This window comes from Symphalangus syndactylus, chromosome 4 (genome assembly GCF_028878055.3).
Source record: "Symphalangus syndactylus isolate Jambi chromosome 4, NHGRI_mSymSyn1-v2.1_pri, whole genome shotgun sequence".
NCBI classification, from domain to species: domain Eukaryota; kingdom Metazoa; phylum Chordata; class Mammalia; order Primates; family Hylobatidae; genus Symphalangus; species Symphalangus syndactylus.
Window position 1 is genome coordinate 112,759,420 of NC_072426.2, and position 17,023 is coordinate 112,776,442.

The following is a 17,023-nucleotide window of genomic DNA, read 5'->3' on the forward strand; positions in this document are numbered from 1 at the left end:
GCAGTCAGTCATTGGTTGTGAACTGCCTATGGTGAGGGTGGGTTGTGGAGTGTAACACTCATAGCAGCTGGGGATAAATGTACCCAGTTAAGGGGCTCAGTTAAGGGGATCTAGGCAGAGCATCGGCAGTGTCCACTACAATTTCCCGACTTACTCCATAGCCGAAACCTTACATGACCCTGCATGATTTAGCCCACCCCACCTACCCACTCCCTTTCTCTCTGAGACCATCTCTGGCTACTCTCCCTCTTTTTCACTCCACTTTAGCCACACTGGCCACCTCGCAATTCCTCAAATTCCCAGCAGGATCCTGTTTAAGATCCTTTGCCCTTTTCTGTTCCCTTACTTGGCTGATTCCCCTAACTCCTACCATTAGATGGTCCCTTATATATCTTTCAGGTTTCTACGCAAAAGACACCTTCCTAGTAAGGCTTCTTTTGGCCATCCTATCTAAAATTACAACTTCCACCTCGAACTAACACTTACAATCCTTTTATCTTCATCACTTTTATCCTTAGCACTTATCAGTACCTAACACACTATATCATTTTCTCATTTGTCTTCTTCCCTGGTTCCACTCTAGAATATAAACCAGGAGCACTTAAAACAATACCTATTATGTTGTAAGTGCTCAGCTAATATTTGTTGAACACGTGAATGAATGAATGATTCCTGGCACAAAGTGCTAATCCTCAATAAATATTGTTTGAACTGAACTGAAACAGAAAATATCTACATAGTCCCCTATGTAAGTACTATAGATGGGAGAGGGCATACATAATGTTATATGCAGGGTTCTCCATAGATTATATGCTCTTTCTTCAATAATATTACGAAAGCTTACATTTCTCATGTGATGTTATGTATCTGTATGTTAATATGTATTATTTGTACATGCAAATATTAATGAAAAAAGTAGAAGCACCAAAGCTTTTCTAATTTTATTTGACTCAAACTATATTTTAGACCTACATACCGTACAATAAAGTAAGCTGAAAGCACAGTGAAAGTAAAGTAAATACAGGTTGTATGGATAGCTCAATTTCTTTAATATAAAATGTAAATTCAGAGATGACTGCGATAAAAGAAAAATGTCTAGAAAAAAAAACCAAAGATGAAACTATTTAAGCTCTTTACTGCAATGTCATATTCTGATCTCAGACAGTAGAAGAGTAGTAAGAAATGTACAATCTCAAGTCTCTCAGTCCTAAAATCTATCAGTGGATGCCAAAAATCTTCAAGACCCATTAACGTTTTCTAGAAAATAAGTCTTTTTTTTTTTTTAAACTAAGTGTACTAAAAACACAAAAGCACTTATCAGACACTCTATGGCATTTGTTGCTGAAATGTCTACCAGCTGGAGATTAGCCTTGAGCCGAAGCAGCCTCAGAGCCAACACTGGCTTCCTCCTGTAAATCATCTCCTGACTCTGACTGAGCTGGAGAATTTTCTTCTTCTAGTTCAGCATATTCATCAGAGCTTTCGTTCTCTGTTGTATCTTTATCATTATCGATGGTGACAGCTTCATCCAGGGCAGCATTTGTAACCTCTGGGGTTGTTTCAGGGTTTACTTCCGCGGTTTCCCTCGCCGCTGCATCTGTGACCTCTGGCCCAGTTTCAGCACTGACTGCTGTGGTCTCTGGAGCAGCCTCCACGTGACCTGGACAGGCAGATGCCTCTTTTATGACCACAACTGTAGCACTGGGACTTTCTTCAGCATCTACCACCTCAGCTTCCACTACAAGTTCTTCTGGGGCTTCTGAACTTGCTTTCTCAGTTTCTGCAACATTCTCTTTTTCACCTTTAAGAATTAGTCATTAAGCAAGGTATTAATTTAAAGATCGTGGGAAGGCAATGAAACACTGAGGTCATTTAAACACGTAAGACAGAAATACATGCACTGATGTGTAACAGTCTTCAAGGTAGATTCTCAAGTGAAACAGCAAAAAAAGAACAATGTATACGGTCTGCTACTATTGTTAGGGCAAAATGAGGTTGGAGCAGGAGGGGGGTAAGTTGTATGCCTAGATAATTGTATTTGCAAAAACTCTCCAGGAGGATTCCAAGAAACTGGTTCTGTTGGTTCCCTCTTGGAGGGAAAATGGGGGATCTGCTTTTCTGTAAACTCTTTGAACTTAAAAAAAAAACACACTTGAATATATTACTTAGGCAAATATGAAGAATACAAAAATAAGTAGCTATCCTATTCACCTTTCATATGAGATAGCATGGAAGAGTAGCCAAGTTCCTAGCAGGTGACTCAGAAATCACTAATCCTCTCTCAACCTCATTTTTGTCATCTGTAAAATAGAGTATTGATAATATCTACTGCACAGGGCTATTGTAAAGATTAATTAAGGCCAGGCGCGGTGGCTCAAGCCTGTAATCCCAGCACTTTGGGAGGCCGAGGCGGGTGGATCACGAGGTCAAGAGATCGAGACCATCCTGGCTAACACGGTGAAACCCCGTCTCTACTAAAAATACAAAAAAATTAGCCGGGCGTGTTGGTGGGCGCCTGTAGTCCCAGCTACTCGGGAGGCTGAGGCAGGAGAATGGCGTGAACCCGGGAGTCGGGGCTTGCAGTGAGCCGAGATCGCGCCACTGCACTCCAGCCTGGGGGACAGAGCAAGACTCCGTCTCAAAAAAAAAAAAAAAAAAAAAAAAGATTAATTAAAATGCTGTATATGAAAAGGGGATTAAAATAAAAAGTTCTATGCAAATGCTTATTAGTATTATAAACAACCGCATGATTATATTCAATAATATGTATTGATGATATTCTGTTTCTTAGTATTGTCATGACAGGTTAAAACTGATTCATAAGCCCGTAATATCTCTATCCCTAGTGATCATAGTAATTGATAATAATAGCTTGGAAAAAAGTATGGTTTAAAGCAAGAAGTGGCTAGGCATAGTGGCTTATGCCTGTAATCCCAGTGCTTTGGGAGGCTGAAGAAGGAGGGATCATAAGAGGCCAGGAGATCAAGACCAGCCTGGGCAACATAGTGAGACCCTGTCTCTGCAAAACATAAAAAATAAATTTGCTGGGCATAGCGGTGTATGCTCGTAGTCCTAGTTGCTTGAGAGGCTGTGATGGGAGGATTGCTGGAGCCCAGGAGTTCAAGGCTGCAGTAGGCTATGATTGCATCACTGCACTCCAGCCTGGTTGACAGAGGGAGAGCCCGTGGAGGGAAGAGGGAAGGGAAGTGGGAAAGGAAGACAGGAAAGGAAGGAAGGGAGGGAGGGAGGGAAAAAGAAGTGTAGGAAGGAAGGAAAGAAAGAGTGAAAATATAAAGTTTCTGTTCCCATGGTCACCATTTTATCAACTGAAGGACTCATTATACACAACTGATTCTATTATGTCAAATGTTCCTTGGTTGCACAAAGGCACACAGGTGGTCTTAGCCAAAACTGAAAGATAATTAGTTATATTATTATTTTTAAATAATGAGGAAAATGAAAGCTCATGCCTGCATGGGTGGATGCCTGAGCAGGGGAAAATAATATTACCACACAAAGGAGTCAAAAGTCACTGGTCAGCAATATAAATGTAAAACGTTCATTTGTCAAATGCATTCATCCAAAAGGTGTAACAGTATTCTTCAGGTTTCAGTTGAGCTTTTCCTTTCTAAATGAACTTTTACCCAGAGTCATTCTGGATTAAGCTAGGAAAGAAGCCAAAAGCGAATAGTGTTCATTGCTAGACTAAGTGGATAGAAATTAGTGCCTAAAAAAAAAATAAAAATAAAACATTAAGAAATTCATTTACCTTGAAATAGATGTATCTCTGCTTTTGTTTTTTCTTTCAAATTTGTTGTATGTTCTGTGTGTTTGGCTTGGTCTGATGTGACTGTCTTGTAAGCCTGAAAGTAAATGTATGCTTAGGTTTATTTCTTGAGCTTTAAGATTTGTCACGCCACATCCAAAGGTACACTCAAGTCTCCCTGTAATCACCATTAGAAGTTTAAACCATAATCCCAATGTAGCAAAGAAGAGAAATCAGTGCACACCACTTACTCTTTTACTTCCCTTTTGGAAACCTGTGTTATTAAATAGAATACTTTAAAAAGGAAGAAAGGTGAGACGGGGTGAGGAGAGAAAAACTACCTATTGAGTACCATACTTATTATCTGGGTGACAAATCAATCTGTACATCAAACCCCCATGACACACAATTAACCTATTAACAAACCTGCACATGTACACCTTAACCTAAAATAAAATTTTTTAAAAAGGGAAGGAAATAGATGCACTATCTTAGCCAAAGATAACTAAAAACAAGAAAGAAAGGCCGGGCGCGGTGGCTCAAGCCTGTAATCCCAGCACTTTGGGAGGCCGAGGCGGGCGGATCACGAGGTCAGGAGATCGAGACCATCCTGGCTAACACAGTGAAAGCCCATCTCTACTAAAAATACAAAAAATTAGCCGGACGTGTTGGCGGGCGCCTGTAGTCCCAGCTACTCGGGAGGCTGAGGCAGGAGAATGGCGTGAACCCGGGAGGCGGAGCTTGCAGTGAGCCGAGATCGCGCCACTGCACTCCCGCCTGGGAGACAGAGCGAGACTCCGTCTCAAAAAAAAAAAAAAAAAAAAAAAAAACAAGAAAGAAAAAAATGAATTATGCTACAACCAGAATATCCTGACAGGCATATACAAATATTCTCTAGCATTTATCCTTGAGAAATGGAAATCTAGGTTCACATGAAAACCTGTACACAAATGTTCATGGTACCTTTATTTGTAATAGTCAAAAACTGGAATCAGGCCGGGCACGGTGGGTCATGCCTGTAATCCCAGCACTTTGGGAGGCCGAGGCAGGTGGATCACCTGAAGTCAGGAGTTCGAGACCAGTCTGGCCAACATGGTGAAACCCCATCTCTACTAAAAATACAAAAACAGCCAGGTGTGGTGGCATGCGCCTGTAGCCCTAGCTACTCAGAAGGCTGAGGTGGGAGAATTGCTTGAACCCAGGAGGTGGAGGTTGCAGTGAGCCGAGATCGCACCATTGCACTCCAGCCTGGGCGACAGAGCAAGACATCATCTCAAAAAAAAAAAAAAAGAAAGAAAAAGAAAGAAAGAAACAGTATTGGGAAAAAAGCTATTTTAATCATAGACAAAATGTGCAGGCTTCCTTTCATTTTATATTTAAGTAGTCTTCTTTGGCCTATATTCATATTAGAAAATGATATTAAAAAATGAAAATCTCATTATTCAGTTACTATTGTTTGTATTAATTTAGCTTTTAAGAAAATGTTGGTAGTGGTTTAACTTTTAATGGTAAGATTATAGATTTCTAAAATTTATTTATATATAGTGTCTTCTAAATTTTTAATAATCAGAAACCAAGTAACTTATTTAAAAATTGTACTGCTTAATTACAAACAATTTTACAGTATAAAAATTATGCTGTGAAAATAGAAAGTCTGTAATGTTGGGGCCGGGTGCAGTGGCCCACACCTGTAATCGCAGCACTTTGGGAGGCCGAGGCAGGCGAATCATGAGGTCAGGAGATTGAGACCATCCTGGCTAACACGGTGAAACCCCGTCTCTACTAAAAGTACAAAAAATTAGCAGGGCGTGGTGGCGGGCGCCTGTAGTCCCAGTTACTCAGGAGGCTGAGGCAGGAGAATGGCGTGAACCCGGGAGGCAGAGCTTGCAGTGAGCAGAGATGTGCCACTGCACTCAAGCCTGGGCAACAGAGTGAGACCCTGTCTGAAAAAAAAAATAAAAAAGAAAAGAAAATCTGTAATGTCAGGTAGAAGGGTTGTAAAGTGACCCTTTTATAGCAAACTTCCCAGGGTTTAGTGAACTCAGACTTGAATCATTTGGCTTTGAAACATACAGAGCAAATATGATCAGCAGGAATGATAATCAACATTTTCTGTATAAAAGCAAGGAATATTTTCCGAGTAGGGTGCGTGTTCCTGACACCTTATAGGACCAATATGGTAAGTCAGTATCCCCAGTTCTCAGTACACGAAAACCGAACCAGTACACAAGTTCACATCCCTGAAATGATCATTCCAGGAACAACATTCCAAGGGACATTAGTCTCATTGCTCAAGGGGCTGAAACACAAGGCAAGGAAAAAGACTAACTTTAGAGAGAATTGAAGAGATACAATACTAGAATAATTCACCCTAATGTGTGGCCCAAAGAATCTAGGTTTTCCAAATCCAGCACAGTCGAGCACAGAGTAGAATAAAGGTCTATTAAAAGAGAGGGTCTCAAATTTAGACTTTGGCAGTTATTTACAAATGATATTAAGTATTTATTTAGTATGAACATTTAAAATATACTACAATTTTTATAAGCCAGTCTGGTACTACTTTTTATGATATACCAGACCAGGCCGGGCATGGTGGCTCACACCTGTAATCTCAGCACTTTGGGAGGCCGAGGTGGGTGGATCACCTGAGGTCAGGAGTTCAAGACCGGCCTGGCCAACATGGTGAAACCCCATCTCTACTAAAAATACAAAGATTAGCCTGGCCTGGTGGCAGGCGCCTGTAATCCCAGCTACTCAGGGGGCCAAGGCAGGAGAATCGCTTGAACCCAGGAGGCGGAGGTTGCAGTGAGATGAGATCGTGCCACCGCACTCCAGCCTGGGGGACAAGAGTGAGACTTTGTCTCAAATAATAATAATAATAAAATAAAATAAAATAAAATATACCCAGACCCTAAAAAAAAACTGAAGCGATCGGGGCCTCTTTCAGATTCCAATGACCCCTAATAGTCGAGGATTTTGATTCGAAATGGAAAACTGCTTTTGGCTACTAAGCATCTGTGGGGTCAATTCATAAAAATCTAATATAGAGATTATTTTAGTACAGGACATGGAATGGAAGGGGAGAACTAGTATACAGGTTTTGGAGTGCCTCACATTCAGCAGTTCCTCCTGAAAGTAGCCGAAGATTCCTGGCAATTAAGGCTTCCAACATTTGAGATTAAAATCACATAATCTAGCCGGGCGCGGTGGCTCACGCCTGTAATCCTAGCACTTTGGGAGGCCGAGGCAGGCGGATCAACTGAGGTCAGGAGTTCGAGACCAGCCCGACCAACATGGAGAAACCCCGTCTCTACTAAAAATACAAAATTAGCCGGGCGTGGAGGCGCATGCCTGTAATCCCAGTTACTCGGGAGGCTGAGGCAGGAGAATCGCTTGAACCCAGGAGGCGGAGGTTGAGGTGAGTCGAGATTGCACCATTGCACTCCAGCCTGGACGAAAAGAGCGAAAACTCCGTCTCAAAAAAAAAAAATAAAATAAAATCACATAATCTTAGAAATGGAAGGGAACAACTTCCATCCCTACTGTGAGAGAACAATGCCAGAAAGGGTTCTCAGGGATGGCTGGTTTACAAGTGTATAACCTTTTAGTTTAAGATTCCTTTTGCAACGAATGAGTTAGCAGTCTAGAAAGGTTTGTTTTTGGCACTGGTAAATATTAATATAATCAGGGGTATAGTGGTGTCCAAATGAAATTCATCCTTCTAGCTTCCCAGCCTATCACATGGCCTAGTCCCAATCTCTGTTTTTTTTGGTGGCCTACACCTCAACTAGAGTGGGTCTGAGCAATGAATTCAACATTAAACAGTAGAAGATGACAGAAACAAAGGAATCTGGGCACAAGTGAAAGCTGGCAGATTAGTAGAGGACAACAATCTAAGCGACAAGTTTGCAGTTTCCTGACTTCTTGAGGCTCTCAAACTTCTGAAGATTATGACTAGCCTTTAAAAAATTTCTAGGCTGGGCTTGGTGGATTATGCCTGTAATCCCAGCACTTTGGGAGGCCGAGGCGGGAGGATCACAAGGTCAGGAGATCAAGACCATCCTGGCTAACACAGTGAAACCCTGTTTCTACTAAAAATACAAAAAAATTAGCCAGGTGTGGTGGCAGTGGGCACCTGTAGTCCCAGCTACTCAGGAGGCTGAGGCAGGAGAATGGTGTGAACCCGGGAGGTGGAGCTTGCAGTGAGCCGAGATCGCGCCACTGCACTCCAGCCTGGACGAGAGCGAGACTCTGTCTCAAAAAAAAAAAAAAAATTTTCTGAGGATTAGAATATGTATTTTGGTTTGGTTTGGCCATCTTACATAGTCCTATGAAACTGCTTCTAGTTATGACTAAACATCCCTTTATTCATATTTCTTTTTTTTTTTTTTTTTGAGACAGAGTCTCACTCTGTCACCCAGGCTGGAGTGCAGTGGTGCAATCTTGGCTCACTGCAACCTCCGCCTCCCAGGTTCAAGCAATTCTCTGCCTCATACTCCATAGTAGCTGGGATTACAGGTGCCTGCCACCACATCCGGCTAATTTTTGTATTTTTAGTAGAAATGGGGTTTCACCATTTCTTGGCCAGGCTGGTCTTGAACTCCTGAAATCGTGATCCACCTGCCTTGGCCTCCCAAAGTACTGGGTTTACAGGTGTGAGCCACTGGCCTGGCTTTATTCATATTTCTGTAGGTTTAAACCAAAATATAGTGACTGTGTACTCTTATAGTTTACAAAGAATTTCTGCTTATTCTACTTTTATTCTTTACATTTTTTGTAGTGATGGGGTCTCGCTATGTTGGCCAGGCTGGTCTTAAACTCCTGCAAGCAATTCTCCTGCCTTGGCCTCCAAAGTGCCGGGATTATAGGCGTGAGCCACCACTCCAGGCTCTACTTTTATTCTTTTTTATTTTTATTTTATTTTTTTTTGAGATAGGGTCTTGTTCTGTTGCCCAGGCTTGAGTGCAGTGGTGCAGTCTTAGCTCACTGCAGTCTTAACTTCCCAGGCTCAAGTGATCCTCCCATCACAGCCTCCCAAGTACCTAGGACCACAGGCACACACCACCACGCTGGGCTAATTTTTTAATTTTTTTGTAGAAATGTGTTCCCCAGGCTGGTCTCAAACTCCTGGACTCAAGCCTCCCAAAGTGCTGGGATTACAGGCATGAGCCACTGCACTACTTCACTACTTTTATTCTTTTTTTTTGAGACGGAGTCTGGTTCTCTTGCCCAGGCTGGAGTGCAGTGGCACAATCTCGGCTCACTGCGACCTCCACCTCCTGGGTTCCAGCCATTCTCCTGCCTCAGCCTCCTGAGTAGCTGCGATTATAGGCGCCTGCCACCACGCCTGGCTAATTTTTGTATTTTAGCATAGATGAGGTTTCACCATGTTAGCCAGGCTGGTCTTGAACTCCTGACCTCAGGTGATCTGCCCACCTTGACCTCCCAAAGTGCTGAGATTACAGGCATGAGCCACTGTGCCTGGCCTACTTTTATTCTTAATAAAGATTATATTTTGATTTAGAAAGTTTATGACAAAATGGTGAATGACTCAACAGTCTTATCTTAACTAAAAAATGTCTGTTAGTTTAGTCCCAAAATCTCACTATTAAAACCTTTGTTTTACAGTGTTTACCTGGAGGGAATGGACATGGGAACTGGGAAGGAAAATATGCTTTTCATTTTATATATGTCTATGTTGCATTTTTTAAAAACTTATGAACAAATATGAATTTTTCAAATAATCAAACTGTGTGAAAATTTAAAACTAATAAAAATTATGGAGACAGTAAAAAGATTGGGAGGAGAGAGGGAGAAATGAGTAGGTAGAGTAGAGGGATTTTTAGGGTGATGAAACTACTCTGTATGATACTGTAATTTATTCTGTATGATATTTAATATATTTGTAAAAACAGAACGTTACAACGCAAAGAGTGGATCCTGATGTAAACCCTGGACTTCAGCTAATAATAATATATCAATACTGGCTTGTCAGTTTTAACAAATGTTCCACATCAGTGCAAGATTTTAATAGGGGAAAGGAGGAGGGGGTGTGAGGGGGTATATGGAAGTTTCTGTACTTTCTGCTCATTATTTTGTAAACCTAAAACTGCTCTAAAAAAAGTCTATTAATTTTTTAAATAGTTATATTAATTTATTTATATATATTTTTGGAAACAGAGTCTCACTCTGTCGCCCAGACTGGAGTGCCATGATGTGATCTTGGCTCACTGCAACCTCAGCCTCCCAGGTTCAAGAGATTCTCCTGCTTCAGCCTCCCAAGTAGCTGGGATTACAGGCATGCACCACCATGCTGGCTAATTTTTGTATTTTTAGTAGAGATGGGGTTTCATCATGTTGGCCAGGCAGGCCTCGAACTCCTGACCTCAGGTGATCCACCTGCCTCAGCCTCCCAAAGTGCTGGGATTAAAGGCGTGAGCCACTGCACGCTGCTCCTATATTAATTTTTAAGTTAATCTTTCAAAATAATTCTTTAAAAATGTTAATAATAGTGCCTACCTTGTAGAATTGTTGTAATTATTAAATGATCCAGGAGTCTGGCATATGATAAACAGTGAAGTATCAGCTATCACTATTAGCATTTATAATACAATTATTTTTACTGAAAATCATCCATATTAATAGTATTAAGAAATACTGACTTTACACATACAAAAATCTTCATAATTTAGAAAGCTGAGGTTCAAATGAAATAAAACTTAAACTAAAAAAGAAAAACCTTCATAATAGTCTAGTTAATATATTCTTATGAAAACCCTGTATTTCTAATGATTGCCAGCAATTCTTCAGATGTGTATGCTTAATGACACTTAAATCTATTACTATGTTGTATATTTAATTAATCCCATGTCCTGATCTTGACGTTGCTTTGAGCTTTACCATGAGTTGTAAAATACATGAATTCTTGAGCACTGTGGTTATATAATCACTTACATAATATCCACCAGCACTGACTGTGACGCCTACAACCAGATAATAAATCATATTTGATCCAGATGATCCCGGGAATCTGTTTGATGACATCCAGCGCAGAGATGCTAGGAAAAAAAACGTTTAAACACAGTTAGCTTCACTACTTGAGCAAAACTATTTTAAATAATTACATCTTTTAAAATTTTTCTACTCAGTGAACCTAGAATCTATTAACATCAAGTGATTTTAGCTTAAGGGAGTACAGTATTACAAGGCTGGGTAATAATTCCACTTGACAGTCTCCCAATCTAATTTGATAAACACTCATGAAACCTGTCATCTTGATGCTGAGCATCATGCCTTCTTGAAAGGGGTGCAGGTGTGGGTAAGGAGAAATGACAAAAGCACTAAAAAATTTTAACAGCCAAATGAAGTGCACATTAGCAAGAGAAAGCCATGTACTGTATGTACTCCACTACAGGATTCAGTGAAAATATTATTTTTAAAAAAATGAATTCAGTATGTTTATACCTAAAATGTAATACAATTTGTATTTATATGTTAAATCAAGCATTTATGTTGAAATCCATCATATTTCTACAAATCTATAATACACACGTAGATATAGGAAGAAATCTCAATTTTTCTCTCATAAAGCAAAGATGGGCAGATAAAAAGTTTTTAAGCCAAATGTTGCAAAAAGGTTGTATCTGAAATAGAAGTACAATTCTGTATAAACTAATAGAAACAGATAAAAGTACTATATTATTATATTTAAACATTTATTTTGTAGTACTAACATTTGCATATCCTATAATGCCCTGGAATGGAAATTTTTACAATCAACTTAAAGTTGGAAGGAACTTAAAGTATATACAACTCAAATTCTTTATTTTAAAGATAAAGACATAAAGACATTTATGTATTCTTTCAACTAACACAGCTGAGCATCTACTATGTATTTGGAATTGTTAGAAGCATTAAGAATATAACCGTGAACAAGACAGACAAGGTCCCTAGTCTCAAGCCATTCACAGTCTAGAAGGAGGGTATGAACATACAGACAAATAATTGTGATGCAGTATGACAAATGTAATAAGTGTTAAGCCAAGCTACATGCAGAGGAAAACTCAGCTAGCTGGCCAAGGTAGTTGTCATAATAGAAGAGACCTGAGTTTTGAAGGAAAATAAGGGAAAGAGGAATGGCACTGGAGGCAGAAGGTGTAACGTATAAAAGCATGAGAGATTTGTGACCCAGAAGGTACAAAGTACAGGATGAATATCCCTTATCTAAAATGTTAGCAGTGGGTGCAGTGACTTATGTCTGTAATCCCAACATTTTGGGAGGCAGAGGTGGGAGGATCACTTGAGCCCAGGATTTCAAGACCAGCCTGGGCAATGTGGTGAACCCCATCTCTACAAAAAAATTTTATATTAACTGAGAGTGGTGGTATGTGCCTGTAGTCCCAGCTACTTTGGGAGGCTGAGGCAGGAGGATCACTTGAGTCCTGCAGTGAGCTGTGATTGTACCACTGCACTCCAGCCTGGGCAACAGAGAAAGATTCTGTCCCCAAAAAAATAATTAGAATAAAATAAAATGCTTGGGACCAGAAGTGTTTTGGGTTTTGGATATTTTTTATTTTGGAATATATGCATACACATAATGAGATATCTTGGGGATGGGACTGAAGTCTAAACACAAAATTCATTTATGTTTCATATACACCTTACACACATAGCCTGAAGGTAATTTTATACAATATTTTGAATAATTTTGTGCATGAAACAAAGTTTGTGTTAAGTACTTACATGTGAAATTTTCTACTTGTGGCATCACGTCAGTGCTCAGAAAGTTTCTAATTTTGGAGCATTTTGTGTTTTAGATTTTTGGATTAAGCATGTCCAACCTGCAATTTGATGTGGCCTAACATAAAGTATAGGGGTGCAGGGACTAGTGGAAGACTATGATTTGCACGGGGCAAATCTTAAGACATGCTTACAAACCTTCATAGCAGCCAAATCACAACGATTTCCTGTTTATGTTCTTAGTTTGGATATAAATGGCCATTTCTTGGAAAAAAATTTTTTTCCTTCAAATGTGCCCCAAAGGCTATGAGAAGAGGTTATCGCTTTGACTTGTGGTGGGACTTCTGATGGCTTAAAAGTACACCTGTGATCAAATAGGGAATATATAGCCTTCATATTTCTCAAACAGACAAAAATATCAGAAATATTTTTTTAAATAGAAAGAACTAAAATTACCAGAGATTTAAGTAGACTTAAATACAAATACAATGATGGACAAGTTACTTAAAAAGGCAATGAAATGAGAAATTTTTCAATAAGGATTAATTAGACAAATTTTAGCACATTCATAAAATGTGAAACAAATAGACATAACTTTTGCAGAACAATGTTTACTTACATGAGAAAATATTTACAATCTATTAGGTGAAAAGTCATAGCAAAATACTCTGTATGGGACTATCCTAGATTTGTGGAAATAATGTGCATAAGGAAGGAATGAGGAAAAAAATGGTCTGGAAAACTAAATATACTAAAATGTAATTAGTTGTGTTCACTGAGTGGTAGGATTACAGGTGAATTCCATTTTCTATTTTACCTGTTTTTCCCCAATTATCTATTATAAACCTAAATTATTTATTCATTAAAAAGTTACCCTTTTAAGGCTGGGCTTGGTGGCTCACACCTGTAATCCCAGCAGTTTGGGAGGCCGAGGCAGGTGGATCACCTCAGGTGGGGAGTTCAAGACCAGCCTGACCAACATGGAGAAACCCCATCTCTACTAAAAATAAAAAAATTAGCTGGTTGTGGTGGCCCGTGCCTGTAATCCCAGCTACTCGGGAGGCTGAGGCAGGAGAATCACTTGGATCCGGGAAGCGGAGGTTGTGGCCAGCTGAGATCACGCCATTGCACTCCAGCCTGGGCAACAAGAGTGAAACTCTGTCTCAAAAAAAAAAAAAAAAAAAATTACCCTTTTAAAAGCAAAAAGGAGAGAACAAAATGTGATGAGACACAGTTAAAATTTTTTCCTTCAATAAAACTGAAAAAAAATATTTTTCATCAAAGTAGAACGTATCAACAAAAGGTTAATTAATGTCCACGACTGAAGACAAATTTGTTTCCAATCAATAACAGTTCTTAAATCCATTTTAAGTGCTGCAAAAATAGTAGTTAGATGAAAATCAGAGAAAGACCAGTACCTTTACAAGCAGCATTGCTAGATACGTATTTAAAATTTTTAAACTATTTCTATTTTGCCGCAAATTGGGAAGAAAATTATTTGGAATTTCTGCAGCTACAAAAAAAAGGTGCGTGTGTGTGTGTATTTGTGTGTGCGTGCACGCGCTCATGATGTCGGTGGGGAACGCAGACAGATAAAACGAAAGGCCACGGTCAGAGGACTAATCTTTCTCCCCATTCCCAACAGAACAGTCCCGTTATCTTCCGAAGTTTAAAATAAATGGCTTCTCCCTACTTCATCAGTGTATATATATATTTAAAAGCTCTATATCATTTGGTATAAAGGTCTAGAAAAATAAAGGCGATAAAGATCTAGGAAAACGAAGACGTCTTATTTCTGATACTTGAGGGGTAACTTCCTTCCACTAGCATTTTACAAGAAAAATAAAGCGAGTTAGTCAGACCTCCGTCCTTCCCTCCCACCACCACCAACACAGGCCTAATCAACGTGAAAAAAAAAATCGGCCCATGGAATTCTCCGCGCACGTCTTTCTCTCCGGCTGGAATCCACCCTCTGGGCTAAAATTACCTCGGAAGCCTCAGAAAGTGAGGCTAAGCGAAGAGAACGTTAAGAACGCTTCACAATGTTGTCTAAGAGCCGTCCCCCAATCGGGAGTGGAAGAGAGAGGGGTGACGGATGGGGACTAGGGAAAAGCGGCTGGAGCAGAACCGCCGAGGAGCGCAAGCCTGGTCCCAGAAGAAAAACAATCTTCCTTGCTCACACCTGTTAAGCACCTACTATGTTCCCAGCACTATACGAAGCGCTTTCCTCTATGTCCGTTTTTATTTAATAAGCTTCTAGTTCACACTAACAACCCCCCTTATTTAATTTCTGAGTATCCTGCTTTTTCTCGCGTATCCTCAGAACCAAAGGTGTCAATATTTGGACTACAGAGCCAAGCAGCTGCAGGACGACCTGCAACCTCAAAGGAAAGTGCCCCAAAGGCCGCTGCCTTTTGGGGGGTTGTGGATCTCAGAGCCAGGCGCTCGCGGGGTTCAGGCTGCTGAGACCCTGCCAAGGGTTAGGTTTATTTACCCCACGAACATTCGCCCAGCGTCCACTGAGCGGGCCCTGCCTCACTGCCTCGCAGCGCCTCCCGGGCCGGCTCGCTGATCGGCGTCCGCCTTCCCACCGTTCCTCTGCTTCCTCAGGAGGTTGTTGAGCGAATGGTGCCTCTAACAATAAAAGTGGTAAGCTGCGACTTTGTCAGCCAGGCACGTTTTTAAGTGCTTTTAACCATACATTAACTCATTAAAAAGCAAAACCATCATCACCCTCATTTTACAGATGAGGAAACAGGTTAAGCCATTTGTCCAAGAGCAGGATGCGAACCCAGATAATCTGGACTCAGAGGCACCCTGGAAAAGTTCCCTACTTCCAAAGTCTGCAGGAGCTTCGAGACGTCTTCCCGGGAGTCTCCCCCAATCCCCTCGACCTCTAATCCAGGCTTCTGCTGCTCTGGGTCGGGTTTAGCCAGCTGGGCGCCGGCCGGTACCCGGGCGCGGGCGAAATCTGCACCGGAGGCGCCCGTCCTCCTCTCCGGGCTAGACCTCCTTACTCACCGTCCTTCCCGAGCGGCGCGGGGTTGGGGGGCGCCCTCAGCGGCAGCGCCAGGGTCTTGGAGACCGCCCTGCGGAGATACATCGCGACCGCTGTCCGCCGCGCAGCAGCCTCGGTACCCAGGCGCGGGCTGCCCTTCCACAGAGAGGCTGAGAGCCTGGCAGCGCCCCGCCCGGAGGAGGCACGTCGACCTTCATCCAGCCCCGCCTCCGCGGCCCCCGGGAGGTGGGGAGACCTTTGTAGTCCTCACCATCCTCCCCTAACCCATCTCCAGCTCTGTTGCTTTCCCTGAGGTCTCTAGAGCTGACCACGGCATCTCAGAAAAGGGATGGGGAACCTATAAGTCGCCGTCGCCTGCCTGACTCATTCTGTACCACTTAATGTAACTCCTCACAGCACGCTGGAAACGTTTTAGGAATTGGACGAGATTAAAACAAGGACACAGTTTATCGTGCTGGATGTAATCTGAACCCACTTTTTCTCCTGCATTCCGTTAGCTTTCCTAGGAGAGGAAAGGATAGCTGGAAGTGTCTTACAAATGCGAAGAGCCTCAGCCTTCCATTAGCGCACTGGGTGATGCTCAGAATCGTAAGAAAATCTGCAGACAATGGTTGAATTTCTAGACAGCTCACTGTTACAACGACTTTAAAATATCAAAAACACTGTATATTCTTCTATGGGATGTGAAATTAATATTTCCACATCAGCGGCCGGGCGCAGTGGCTCACGTCTATAATCCCAGCACTTTGGGAGGCCGAGGCAGGCGGATCACTTGAGGTCAGGAGTTGGAGACCAGCCTGGGCAACATGGCGAAACCCCGTTTCTACTAAAAATACAAAAAATTAGCCGGGAGTGGTGGCGCAGGCCTGTAATCCCAGCTATTCGGGACGCTGAGGCAGGAGAATCACGTGAACTCGGGAGGCGGAGGTCGCAGTGAGCCGAGATCATGCCACTACATTCAAGCCTGGGTGACAGAGAAAGACCCTGTCTCAAAAGCAAAACAAAACAAAATAAAAACCCAAAAAACAAAACAAAACAAACAAAACAAAAAAAACACATCAACTAAAAATACTAAATTATTAGTTTCTTCCGTCTAATCGTGGCTACAAGAACTTGTCATGGTTTGAATATGGAAACCAATAATTTATTACGTTTATAACATTGTCTAAATGATTACTCTTTGGAAGACACCATTTCCTACTATAATAATCCCTTATGTGTGTTTGGCACTTGAAAAATTATAAAGCACTTTCACATCTATTATCTCTTTTAATTTTCACTGCAACCCTCTGAGGGAGGTAGCAATTATTCCCTTTAGCAAACGACACCACTAGGTGGTGGGCGGGAATGTCCGGGGATTTACTGGTGGTCATGAATTAAAAAAACAAAAAGGACATGAACATAATACTTCTAGCTTAAAGTTCTGTTGACATGTAACAGGCACAATATTTGTTCATTTGCTGTGTAAATAGACGTTTCTCAGAAGTTATAGTCCTGAA

General features: G+C 41.3%; 1 protein-coding gene across 2 annotated transcripts; it reads right to left on the reverse strand.

Moving 5' to 3' along the window:
* Positions 1-928: 928 nt before the first annotated feature.
* Positions 929-15,775, reverse strand: MGARP (mitochondria localized glutamic acid rich protein). Of its 2 annotated transcripts, none has more exons than XM_055275948.2 (4): positions 15,527-15,775; positions 10,721-10,824; positions 3,770-3,863; positions 929-1,801 (listed from the first exon to the last, which is right to left on the reverse strand). In XM_055275948.2, the coding sequence occupies exons 1-4, from the start codon at positions 15,606-15,608 to the stop codon at positions 1,365-1,367; spliced, it is 717 nt and encodes a 238-aa protein (XP_055131923.1). In that variant the 5' UTR covers positions 15,609-15,775; the 3' UTR covers positions 929-1,364. The 2 variants fall into 2 exon arrangements, with proteins under 2 accessions (XP_055131923.1, XP_055131924.1); XM_055275949.2 differs by lacking the exon at positions 15,527-15,775 and adding an exon at positions 12,704-12,825.
* Between the last annotated feature and the right edge of the window lie 1,248 nt (positions 15,776-17,023).

What these genes read in the sequence shown, in the direction of transcription:
- MGARP (XM_055275948.2), bottom strand. Translation starts at nt 15,608, where the DNA reads ATGTATCTCCGCAGGGCGGTCTCCAAGACCCTGGCGCTGCCGCTGAGG. An exon ending in TCAGTGCTGGTGGATATTAT is followed by an intron (nt 3,864 to 10,720) that starts GTAAGTGATTAT and finishes ATTTACTTTCAG; the next exon opens with GCTTACAAGACAGTCACATC. An exon ending in AGAGATACATCTATTTCAAG is followed by an intron (nt 1,802 to 3,769) that starts GTAAATGAATTT and finishes TAATTCTTAAAG; the next exon opens with GTGAAAAAGAGAATGTTGCA.